General features: G+C 35.4%; 1 protein-coding gene across 1 annotated transcript in view; it reads left to right on the top strand.

Moving 5' to 3' along the window:
• Wnk3 (WNK lysine deficient protein kinase 3) overlaps nucleotides 1-13,222 on the top strand; it is a 152,819-nt gene that overhangs the window by 121,767 nt on the left and 17,830 nt on the right. Inside the window, exons 16-20 of the mRNA XM_085684681.2 lie at nucleotides 586-723; nucleotides 1,076-2,001; nucleotides 7,803-8,034; nucleotides 8,427-8,557; nucleotides 9,330-9,940. Of these exons, the coding sequence (XP_085540807.2) occupies nucleotides 586-723; nucleotides 1,076-2,001; nucleotides 7,803-8,034; nucleotides 8,427-8,557; nucleotides 9,330-9,940 (2,038 nt within the window). The remainder of the gene's footprint in view (nucleotides 1-585; nucleotides 724-1,075; nucleotides 2,002-7,802; nucleotides 8,035-8,426; nucleotides 8,558-9,329; nucleotides 9,941-13,222) is intronic.

The following is a 13,222-nucleotide window of genomic DNA, read 5'->3' as shown; positions in this document are numbered from 1 at the left end:
GCAAAAGGTGGTGTGGGAATAATGGAAGCAGATACCATTATCCAGAAACTTAGTTCAACTGTATTAGGATGCCAGAGTACATTTGTATCTTACTTTGTTGTTTAGCAGAAATCTGAGCAAGTGTCTGACTGACAACATAAGGTAAAGTTCCAAAGAAAATTACTTGAGAAAGTTACAGATGTAGGGATTTGTCTTACTTTACTTTTATATTGTCATAAGCTAGATTTACTTCTCCTTTTTTCTGGTGTATAGTTCTGTAAATTTTAATGCTTGTATACCACCATGATATAACTTAGGCACAACCATAATCAGGTTGCAGAACAACAACTGTAGATTTGAATGGAGAAACTATGACCCAGTTATTTAAATGTAGTGCTTTGCTTCTGGTTACTATTAATATATACCTTATATTTAGGTCTATAGACTGTTTGTCAAGGTTGGGTTGTTACTCTTATGGCTTATAATTATCCTTGTACTGTTGAAAGTGGAACTGCAACACAAGCTAATTTTTAACTTGATTTCTTTATTTAATATGAACACACTGACATTTCTTCGTGTATAACTTGTTAATATTTCTTTCTCCAGATGAATCAGTTCCTCAGTCATCCCCAGTTGGTCGGTGGCGGTTTTGTATCAACCAAACTATAAAACATCGTGATGCACAGTCTCCTCCTTCCCTTCAGCCTTCTGTGGCTACAGTTCCTGGGTTACATCCATTTCCTAGTAAGCTTTATTGTCTGCCAGATTTCTATGGACTTGGATGATATGGTTCCAAATTATAGACTGTATCATTAATTTGTTTCCAGGAGTATTTTATGCTTATGACAGTTTTCATGAGCATTTTAGAAAACATTAATATTGCTATATAACAGACCATTTTATTCAGTTTTTGTGGAAGAAGAAATCCAAAAAGTCATTTCTTCTTGACTGTTGAATTCTGTGATGTTTTAGATCTCATTTACAAATGTACTTTTAAATAGATCCTAATTTGTCCCTTGTTTTCCTTGTCCCTTTTGAGTTTTGTGTTTGTACTTTTTACTCATCAAAACTCAGCTATTCTTTTGTTTTGTACCAGGTTCAAGAAACACAAGTAATCAGGAAATATCACAGGACACATTGTTCACTATAGAGAATAATCCAGGCCAGCATGTAATTTTCACCTCTAAATCAGAACACAAGGATGTGGTTGATGCTAATATTTCTGAATGTGCTAGTGGAGAAACTGAGCAGCCAACTATTCTCTATCAAGTGGAAGATGACAGACAGATAAGGGCACCAGCTATTGATCATTCCAATGATTCTACTACTTTGGTATGTCCAGTTTCAGTTGAATGTGAGGCACTCACCAGCCAAGCAGGCATATTCATACCTACCCATCCATGTCAGCAAGCTGCTGTTCTGGCTGATGTGCTTATGGCCCATCCTGGTGAATCGGTTCAGATTGGTGATAATGTTCTAACTTCAGCATTTGTATCTTCTGATCAAAAGCCTCAACAAACTGTAGATGCAGAGTTCATTTCCCAAGAAGTAAAAACTACAGTGAACACTGAAACAAGTTCTCCTAAGGCTGTCCTTGCCACTCAGACTCCTGGCTTTGAACCAGCTACACATCTTCCTGCTACTGTCCTGGAATCAGATGGGGAACGACCTCCAAAAATGGAGTTTGCAGACAACCGAATTAAAACGCTGGATGAAAAATTAAGAAACCTGCTCTATCAGGAGCACAGCATTTCTAGCATTTATCCTGAGAGTCAGAAGGATACTCAAAGCATAGACTCTCCATTTTCTTCCTCTGCTGAAGATACACTATCCTATTCAATGCCAGAAATCATAGCTGTCAGTCACTGTGGAATTCAAGATAGTCCCACACAATCCCCGAATTTCCAACAGACAGGCTCTAAGATTCCGTCCAATGCAGCTGCAAGTCAGCCTGCTAATATATCAGTGTTCAAAAGAGACTTGAATGTGATAACTTCTGTACCCAGCGAGTTATGTTTACATGTGAGTATCTTTCTAATTCTTATTCTTTGCTTATGGAATTTAAAGAAATACCCTCTCTCCTAAAATGTTCCAAAGTAACTACCATTTAAGAATGTGACTTAGGCTGCAGCTACTCAAAACTTCTTAGAAATGGCAGATTTGCCTTGAGTTTATTTAAGAAAGCCTTCTGGTTAGTTGGCTTGAAATTTGCAAACACTGTGTTTAATTTTAGATTACTTTGAGGATAAGAGTAATATACTTTTTGATTTTAGTTTGAGAGGAAACTTTAAAAATAAAACAAGAAAAATTTACGAAGAGAAAACTGTTGTCCATTCCCTTATAACAATTTTTATAGTATTAATTTAATATTTTGATGAGTTTAACTTATTTTTTAAAAACAAAAATCATCCACAATCCCATGGGTTTTTTTTCCTCAACCTCTAAAAGGACTAGAAATATAGCACAGTGATAGAGTGCTTGCCCCAGTACCTTAAACAGTACAACATTTAATTAAGCATGGTAACTCATACCATAATCTTAGCACCAAGGAGGTGGAGGTGGTAGGATCAGAAGTTCAAAATCATCTTCAACTAATACGAAGTTTGAGGCAAGCCTTGACTACATGACACCGTGTTACAAAAGAACAAATAGAATGTAAGCGGAACTCATAGATCCTGGCCATTCCCTGCTGAACTATTAGTTACTGATAAATTGTGGCAGAAAGGACAGTCATTGTCTTAAGTTGTGTAATCATGGTGAACCTACCAGGCTCCGGTGAAAAGCCCAAACATACAGTCACACAGATGGTCCTGGTTAAACTCAGTGGTTCACAAAATAAATGTAAAGACATGAATGCAGCAAAGGAACTTGTTGGGAGGAGAGGAGTTGAGAGGGATGGGAGAGAAATGAATAAGTGGGGTGGAGTAATCAGAATTCATTATTAACATGTATGAAAGTATTTATAAATTCAATTAGAAAAATAAAAATAAATTTAGAAAAACAGGAGAAGGAGCAGGAAGAAAAAGAGTTTTCCCCAGAAAAATTGAGATGGAAAGATTACAAGTTTTCTAGATTTTAGATTCCCTGAATTTTAGAATACTTGTAAATACCAGTTGGAGTATCTTGGGGCTGGTACCCAAATCTAAATACAGAATTCATTTTTGTTTCTTATATATTTATACACAGAGACTGTAGACAATTTTACATAGTTTATTAATGCACTTTTGTTTTAATTGTAACTCATTAGATGAGGTTGGTCAGATGTGGAATTTTCCACTACTAGCAGGATCATGTTGGTACTCAGAAAGTTTCAGATTTTGGATTTTAGATTTTTGTTGAGATTGCCCACCAATATAATATAGGAACTTTAATATCCCCATTTTTTTCTTTTCATGTCTTTTTTATTTTTCAGTATTGGCTATTAAGTTCAGGGATCAAATACATACCATGCAAGTGCTATACCACTGAGCCATACCCCTAGCCCTATTTCCCTTTTCTACCTGTTCAGTCACAGAGGTAATCACTAGTAATTTTGCTGCTTGTCCTTCTTGACTTTTCTTAAGCCTACATAGATCTATTTGCATGCATATCACATATGTTCTTCAAAATAATATTGTGCTAAAAACACATAATTACTGTGTCAGCGAACTGAATTTTTTTCATTTTACCATGTCATGAATATCTTTGTAAATGTTTACCACTGTAATTTTTGTCATCATTGCTATCCAAATAATATATATTTGTGTGCAAAATAAAATCTATCACATCCCAAATCTGTAAACATAACTGTTGGCATTTCCAGATATGATTTTAGTTAATGTATAAATATTTGTACCAACATAATTCTGCATATGTATTATGCCTTTTGTAAACATAGATACATGTAATATTTATATACATATATTTCTATGTGTATATATGCTGTTTTGCATTATTAAAATTTATGTAGACTAGTTTAAGTTATAGAATTAATATGTAAGCACAAAAGCATTTCAGAAGAATAGTAAAATCTAAACAACTTAACATTTCCTAAACAAGTTTCTTATTGTAGTTTCTTTGGTCATTATCATTAATAACTTATAAATAATACATGTATTTGTTCCTCTCTTGATTTAGTAATTTTGTGTTTTTTCTTTTTAAGACTGTGTTTTACTATGTAGCTTGAAGCTGCTATGGAACCCATTACCTTATAATGGACCCCTTATAACTCTGTTACCTCTTAAGGGTTCTGCCTGTTTCTGCTTCTCAAAACCTCACAAATGGGGATTAAGTTTTAACATTATTTTGATGAGGACATTTAACATATAACAAATTCCTCTTTGAATTCTTCATTGTTTAGCATATAGACTGGTTTTTGTTTTTGTTTTTGATACAAGGCATCCACTCTGTAGTCCAGGTTAACTTGGCTTCAAACTCATAGTAATCTTCCTATCTCAACCTCTTTCTATCTCAACCTTTATAGTGCTGGGATTATAGATGTGAGCCACTCATCCAAACAATAACTGACTTTCATGTGTTAAGATTGTGTACTTGAATTTTTCTGAGTTTATTTATTGGCCTAATAGCTTTTAGTAGGTTCTTTTGGATTTTATTTTTCTCTTTTATATGGATGTATTTGCATGTATATGCGCATATGTGCATGTGTGAGTGCACATGGAGGCCAGAGGTTGACAGTAGATGTCCTTAATCTTTCTTCACCATATTCCTTTGTGGCAGGATCATTGATTGACTAGTGTAGCTAGACATTTTCCTCAGAGGATCTGAACTGATTTCCTCATGCTTTCATAGCAATTGCTAAATTCATCCACTGAGCCATCTTCCTATCCCTGAACTTTTTTTCTTTGAGAAAGGATCTCATTATGTAGACCAGGCTGGCCAAAAACTCACAGATATCCACCTGCCTGTGTTTCCTGAATGCTGGGATTAAAAGTGTGTACCACCATGCCAAGCTTTGAGTTTTCTATGTATAAAATTTTGTCATTTGTGAATGAAGATAATTTTATTTGTTCATTTCTTATTTTTCTCATATGTTAACTTTTCATGTCATACTTTCCTCTCTTTTTCCCTTTGCTTTTTGTAATGAGATAATTTCTCCATTTTTAAGATGATTATATTGTCCTATTTAGTCATTTTGCATCAAGGATTGCATTTTTGAATTTCTAATAGCTCTAATCCATTCTTTGTTTTTTAAATATTTATATTTAATTTTTTGTGTATATATGTATGCCCAATGTGTATGTATTTGCGCCATGTGTGTGCAGGAGCCCACAGAGGTCAGAAGAGGAGCTTGATCCCCTAAAACTAGAGTTCCAGATAGCTGTTAGCCACTAGATAGGTGCTGGGAACCATACCTGATTGCCCTTAACCACTGAGACGTCTTTCTAGCACTGAGTTTAGTATTTTCTTTCAGTGTTAGTTTTCTTTAAGTTTTGCTAATTCTTAGTTCTGTGTCCATTTTTTTCAATTTCTCCCATAAGATTCTATGTCCATCTGTACATATGTGCTATTATATAATTACTGTATTTTAATTGTGAGAAAAACATCAAACAAACTTTTTTGTGCTGTACATTTTAACTTGTTTTTAAAGCTTCCCTGAGGGTAACTGCTGTAGCTAGTCTATAAAGGCAGCTGGGCTCTTAGATATTGTCTTTGCCCCTCACTGACTTTTCTCTTCGCCAAAATATTTCTTCTTTGTATTCTTATTATGGGAGTAGGTTTTCTGGTGTTTTTTGATTGGTGTAGAGAGAAGGGAATGACTGTTCTTTCTTTTTTACCTCCTCCAGTATAATCTTCCATTCAAAAATTGTCTATTGAACAGTAAGTCAAAACCTCTTTTTATGAAGTTCACATTCTAGTATTTAACAGTCTTTCAATAGCATAATTTAAGGGCTGTGATAAATTAGATTACCCATTTTGAGTGATCAGGGATAGACATATAATTTACATTAGTTACATTTGCAGGTAGATATTTGTTCAAGGAATCAAAAGAAGGCCAGTTAAGTAGAAAGATGTTTTAAAATATAATATAGTGAAAAGACAGATGGGAAAAAGATTGGGTGAAATTTTGTAAGCATCATTTTTTGTTGATCATCATTTTTTGTTGACCAGATTTCTTTGTTGTTGCTCATATCTAGCACTAGAGTATGTAGTCTTTTTGAGACGGTTCATTCATATAGTACAGTCTTTCTTTCATAAATTCTTATGTCTAGATCTGGACTTTTATTGTTGCTGTTGTTTTGTCTGAGCATTTCACTTTACAAGGGAAACTAAAATTTATAGTAAATATGCCATCTTGGTCTATTCACTACATATTTATAATTTGTGTCTAAATGAGTGCTTATTATAAATGAGAAATACATATCTCATTTATAATTTCAGTGGCATCAGTGTAGCACTTTCTGAAATATAGTATTTTTACAATATTTAAACTCTCCTAGTTTAAATAATATTGATAACCCAAAATAGGACTTCAGAAACTTGCTTACTTATTGTTCAAAATTTCACCTTTTTTTGAGGTAACCTCTCATGTATCCTAGGCTGACCTCATACTTACTATATAACCACGAATGATCTACCTCTACCTTTTGAGTGCTATGATTACAGATGTATGTACATGAATGCCTTGTGTGGTTCTGGGAATCAAACCTAGGGCCTTATGCTTGCTAGGCAAGCCCTCTATCAGCTGAACATCTCTAGTCCAAAATTTTCCCTTTTGATAAATTCTGATTTAAGTATTAATAATGCTTATTGTCATGTAGGAAGACTGTCTTCCTTTAGATTAATGCTACATCCCTCTCTATACACTTTTTATATTCACTTTTAATACTCTGTTATTAGTGACCACTTTTTTTTCTTTTTCTTTTTCTTGACAGTGTTTCTCTGGGTCAGCCCTGGTTATCCTGGAACTCTGTAGACGAGGCTGACCTAGAACTCACAGAAATCTGCCAGCCTCTGCCTCCCAATTCAGGGATTAAAGGCTTGTGCCACCATTGCTGGGTGTTAGTGATTATTTTTACATCCCAAAGGATCCATATATGGTTCTATGCACTAAGTTTTTGTATTAATTACCACAGATAATTTATTTATGAAGCACTCATTTAGACACAACAAGCAATCATGGGTGTTTGGGGAGGGTAGGAGGACAAGAAGATGATGGTTTTATAGCAAACATGATCTGATATTAAAAATTCTTAAAACATGAATTCACAGTAATTTTTCACTTCTTTGTAAATTTCTATAAGATCATATAAACTAAGAAACTTTCCTCGTATTTCCTATTTCTTTATTACCTAAACAGCTTTAAATAGCTTGTTTTTTATTGTATCATATATCAAACATCATTATCTCTTAAATAATAGGGGAACAAGCTAATATTTCACTTAATAGCATTTATAAACAGGCATGGTACTACTGCACACCTGAAATCCTACCCCTTGGGAGGTGAAGACAGTAGGAGCTGGAGTTCAAGGACAGCCTGAATTACATGATACCTTGTATCTAATAAACCAAAAAAACTAGTACTTTTAGTCATTTGGCATATATAAAAATAACTTATTTTCAATTTTAGTTTTCAAATTTGATGTAATGACAACAAATATTTTGGCCTGGAAAATTAATAGTGTCTTTTATTTAATCTAAAGACATAATATTTCCAAAGAAATATCAAAGCTTCGGTTTCAGTCTCATATGCACTGTTACTGAAACAGTCCATAGTTTTATGGTTAATTATTAATCCATATAAGAAACATTTTATGCCCCAAAACTTAACTCACCTTACCTAAATTATTACCACTTGGTTTTTCTTTGATTTTTGTCTCCATTAGGAGATGTCCTCAGATGCTTCACTTCCAGGGGATCCAGAGGCCTATCCTGCTGCTGTGTCAAGCGATGGAACCATTCATCTGCAGACAGGAGGTGGATATTTTGGCCTAAGCTTTACTTGTCCTAGTCTCAAAAATCCTATTAGCAGGAAATCCTGGACTCGAAAATTAAAAAGCTGGGCATACAGGCTACGGCAGTCAACCAGCTTTTTCAAGAGATCAAAAGTCCGTCAAGGTAGTGTGCTTACAGTCAGGGACATAGACTAGGTAACATCATTTTTCATCTACTTTTTTTTTTTGTCGTCCATATTTGAATCTTGCCATTTTTTCCATGTAGCTCATATATGTTAAATATCCCATTAGTGTTGTGGCCATTTTATTTTTTCCTTTTATAACTAATTTGGTTTTTCAGTTATTCATTTCATATAGATACTAAGTATCGGGATAAATCTTGCAATGTCTGATTTAGAGTTAGGGACTTAAACAATGTTGCTTATGCATTAACACTTTTTAATTATCTAGCGAGGGTTAAACTTTTTCTACTTTTCTTCATTTTTGGTAATGTAAACAAATTAGTCTTAAAAATGATTTTTCTCTTTTCTGCTTATAATTTGACAAACTTTACAGTGGAAACAGAAGATAAAAGATCAGCAGTTGCTTCTGATTCCATTCCTCTGCCACGGGAGTTCTCAACTGATAATAGGACTTTGAGTAGATCCAAAGCAATGAGTGGATCATTTCAGCGGGGCCGGTTCCAGGTTTGTGTCTTTGGTTGTCTCTTTATCATTGCCTTATGAAAGAAAACAGATAGAGCTTCATGGGAGAGTTTGCCCAACATCTGTGAGACCCAAGGTTCTATTCCCAACACTATAAAAAAGTGAAACCATTTGAAATTAATCTGCAAATCATTCTTACTTGAATCATTTCATACCTAATTTTTATCTTGGTCATATCTTTTTACCATACAACGCTATCATTATAGATGAATCTGAAAAATATAGGGATGTTAGTAGTTACAAAAGAGCACAGAAATAGATAATAATTTTTGGGTCATCATTTTTATCAATTTAATTTCCAGTTTAGATTTAATATTTTTATTAATTTGTATGTATCTTTGTGACATATGCCATATGAGGTGCCTACAGAGTCAAGAAGAGTATATCAGATCCCTGGGAGCTGAAATACAGATAATTGTAAGCTACCATGTAAATGATGGAGACCAAACTCAGGTCCTCTGTTGGAACAGCAGATATTCTTACCTGCTGAGCTGACTCTCCTGCCTCAATTTAATCTAATGTCCTTTAGAATCTCAGCAAATTTCATAGTGGAATTTTATTTGGGTAACATGAAGCTATTCTATCCAAAGGCCCCAACTGAAAGACTGTAGCAGTATAAGTTTTGGTATTACCAAATATTATATATGTCAAATTGGCCCTTCTTGTCTGTGCTGTGTTTTGACAATGAATTTCTTCATGAGGTTTACCCTTTGATTAAGTAGAACCAGACAAGTTTACCTTTTTTCTGTCTCAGGTGATTACAGTTCCTCAGCAGCAGTCAGTGAAAATGATGTCTTTTGGAAAAGAACACAGACCTCCATTCAAGAAAACAACAGTCCAGTCCAGTGAAGAAGCAGCAGCCTTTGCTGAAACTGCAGTATCTCAGTTGATCGAAGTGGAACCTGCCATGCCCACTCCTAAAGCATCAGATTCTTCACGAAAGTTACGAACTCTTTATGAGACTTTTAAAGAAGATAAAAGAGAGCCTGAACAAGGTGACATCTTATCTTTCAGCACAGCTTGTGAAACCAGTGTGTCTTTAGTGACTACAGAAAAGAACTTGGAAGGAACCTCAACTACAAGAATTAGTGTGCATTCTGGGTCTGAACTGTTAGATAAAGAAAAAGAGGAATTGACTCCTGGGAAACAGCCATATGAATTTTCAGCCCCTCTTGCTGGTAATGGAAAGTCAGTGGCAAAATCTGGTTCAAAGAGTGATCAGTATTTACCACTCAGTAAAGAGCAAGCCTATGTTCAAACACAGAGTTCACTCTTCTATTCTCCATCTTCCCCAATGAGCAGTGATGATGAATCAGAAATTGAGGACGAGGACTTGAAAGTAGAGCTTCAAAGATTACGAGAAAAGTAAGGATGCTCTCTTTTCTGTAACAAATCTAATTTTTTAAGAGTTTCTAGAACTTTTAATATTTGCTCTGTAGCTTATTGGGTATTGGTGGTATTTTAATGATTAAAACTTCTGTGATTAAAAACTGTAATAAATTTATTTATGTGCATAATTATCCATAAAATGTTTATGGAATGCTAAAGTTATTGTGTATAAAATAATTTTATCTTAGTTTTAAAATTATTTTATGTGTTTGGGTGTTTTGCCTGCATGTTTATTTGTGCGGCCTTTGTGTGCAGTGCCCATAGAAGCCAGAAGAGGTTGTTGGATATCCCACTAGAACTGGAGTTAATAATCAGTTGCCAGCTGCTATGTAGTTGCTGGGAATTGAACTCAGGTCCTCTGAAAAGTATCCAGAACTCTTAACTGCAAGCCATCTCTCCTTCTCTTTTTTTCATATGGGTGCTTTTTGAGACAGGGTTTTGCTATGCAGTTCTGCCTGGCCTGTAATATACTATGGAGCTAATCTATGTTGACCACAAACTTGTGGTAATCCCCCTGCTTCTGCGTCCTTCATGCTGGTATTACAGGCACATGCCAAGATGAATACATGCTTTTTTCAATCCTTGTTCTTTAGTACTCTTAGAATACAAATATGTGACTATTCTTACCTTTTATTAGTATACAGCTAATTTATATAGTCATCTTTAGGAAAGTACAAGATCCTTCTAAGATCAAGCTTATTATTTAATGAATGAGGTCATAAAGTTTTACTAATGATACTATAGCAATATGTTTTATCATGTTGAGTGCTTTTTATAAATGTTGTTTTATTTGGTATTTGGTTTCATATACCAGCCTAATCTTAAACTTGCTAAGTTAAACTGGGAATGATCTTGAACTCCTGACCCTGTTGCCTAAACCTCCCAAGGGCTGGAATTATAGGCATGTGCCATCATAACAATGACAAAATTATCACCACCAACAGAAAGAATTTACCACCTCTACAAAATTTATGGTCTACTTTGAAAAGTGCCATGCAAGCCTGACAGACAGTTTAAAACACAGACTCCTCAGTGGAAGAAGAGACGCAACTGATGAAAATTTTCCTCTGACCATAACAAACATATATATCATATACCTATATACATAATAATAATTCTCATAGCAAAAGATTAATTGTTTTGTTTTGTTTTTCAAAACTGGGTTTCTCTAGCTTTGGAGCCTGTCCTGGAACTAGCTCTTGTAAACCAGGCTGGCCTCAAACTCACAGAGATCTGCCTACCTCTGCCTCCCAAGTGCTGGGACTAAAGGCGTGCACCGTCACTGCCCAGCCTGTAGCAAAAGATTAAAAGTTAACTAAAATACACATGTCTACATGTTTGATATTTCATTGCATATATTTCATTTTCCTATATATTCAGTACTGTGTAGTTTATGTATACAGATATTTTATGGTACAATACTTATTTTTAAAGTGCTTTAATATTTGTGATGTTAGTATTCTGTTTATGTTTTATGGAGTATTGTTATTGTTTGAAATATGGTCTTGCCATTTAGCTCAGGCTGGCCTCAAATTTGCAAACAGCCTCTGATTATAAGAATTTAATAAATCTTTTAAATCATTTTGAAAAGACTGTTGGCTTTTATAGCTGCCTATGTTGTTTATGAGTACTTGATTTTGGTTATGAAATATAGATCTCAAAAAGGGTCTTTTTATTCTGGGATTTGAGAGATGACTCAGTAGTTAAGAGTACTTCCTGTTCTTCAGTTTCCAGTATCCATATCACGTGACTTACAACTACCTGTAACTGCAACTCTAGGAGTTCTGATGATCTCCATAGGTACCTACATATTTGTGCCATATATTCATACAAACACACATATAAATTAAAACAAAATCTTTAAAAAAAAATCAGCCCCAAATAGGACCAGGTGTGGTATTGCATGCCTTTAATTCCAGCACTTGGGGTGCAGAGGCAGGTGGATCTCTTGAAGTTTGAGACTAGCCTGTTCTGCATAGCAAGTTCTACATAGCCATTGACAGCTCTGGTGCAGACCTAGTAGCAAGACTCTACTTAGCTCTGAAAGTGCTAGAGTTCTTAAATAAGGCCAGGAAGTTGGGATTCTTAGTCCTTGCAGCAGCTGGCATTACAGTAGATAGGCAGCCCTGGGTATCAGGATTCTTCAGGCCCTGGCAATGGTCAGTCTGAAACTCTCCATGCTTAAGTTTTGACAGCTGTCTGGAATTCTTCCAATGACCAGGACCAGCAGTTACTTTTCTCTGGGATTTTATTGCCTTCAATCCTTTTTTTACCTGCAACACTCTTTCCTTTCAACTTCCACCATCCCTTTAGTTCCTGCCTGGCCCTTCTCAAACTATTGAGCTACCTCTTCTTCAACAGTCAAGCAGTTGAACTTTGCTGATTTTGAAGCTCAGCCTGCTGACAACCAAACTCTCTTTTCTTCAGCTGTCAAGTAGACAGCTGCATTGCCACTTTCATAGTTTAGGCCTGCAGATTGTTCAACTCTCATTGCCTCTGTTGTCTCTGCTGTTTTCTTTGTATTTACCAGCCCCGCCTACACTACTGAAAGTAGGAAAGACCACCCAGGAGAAGCAGTTTTATATTGGGCCTAATGTTACACCAGAAAAGCCAGCACAAGACCTGCTTATAAAGCTGCAAGAGTGTTTGGACCAATCACAGTGTATCTTTCACAGCACTATCCCTTTAGCCGTAGCCACAGTAGTCTCTCTGGTAGGCCACCAAAAGTTTCATCTGATTCTGGCCTTGCAGGAGAGGATGAAAATGTTTGCAGAGTTTTCTAGAGTTTTGCAAGGCTTTTGGTAGCAAAAAGTTGAGTACATACTGGAACAGACCTAGTTAAGACTGAACCCCCAGGAACTAAAACAATCAGCTGAGTTAATTGTGTAGTTTTCTCAGGGCATCTGTGGGGTGTTCAAAACTTATGCTGGTGTTAGCATAAGAATTGTCACATTGGCTGACTGACAGTCTTTGTACTCAAAGCAAGGAAGAGTCAGATTGCATAGTCGCCTAGTAGTAACTGGGGTTTTTTTTTTTTAAATAGGAAAATGAACATCAGAAGGAGTGCTTAGAATAGGAATGTTAATTTATCAATAACATTAATAGTAGCTACTTTAATGGATTTTAATAGAGTTTAAAAACCTGCCCAGTGGCTAAGGGAATGAATGAGTGCCCATTCTCCTCTTTTGTCTCACTACCCCTGGATTACATCCCCAGCCCCTTAGTATTCTTTTGTTATGGATTGTTCATAGTATTTTA

This window comes from Myodes glareolus, chromosome X (genome assembly GCF_982192425.1).
Source record: "Myodes glareolus chromosome X, mMyoGla1.1, whole genome shotgun sequence".
Taxonomy (NCBI): domain Eukaryota; kingdom Metazoa; phylum Chordata; class Mammalia; order Rodentia; family Cricetidae; genus Myodes; species Myodes glareolus.
This window is presented reverse-complemented; position numbering and strand designations above follow the sequence as displayed.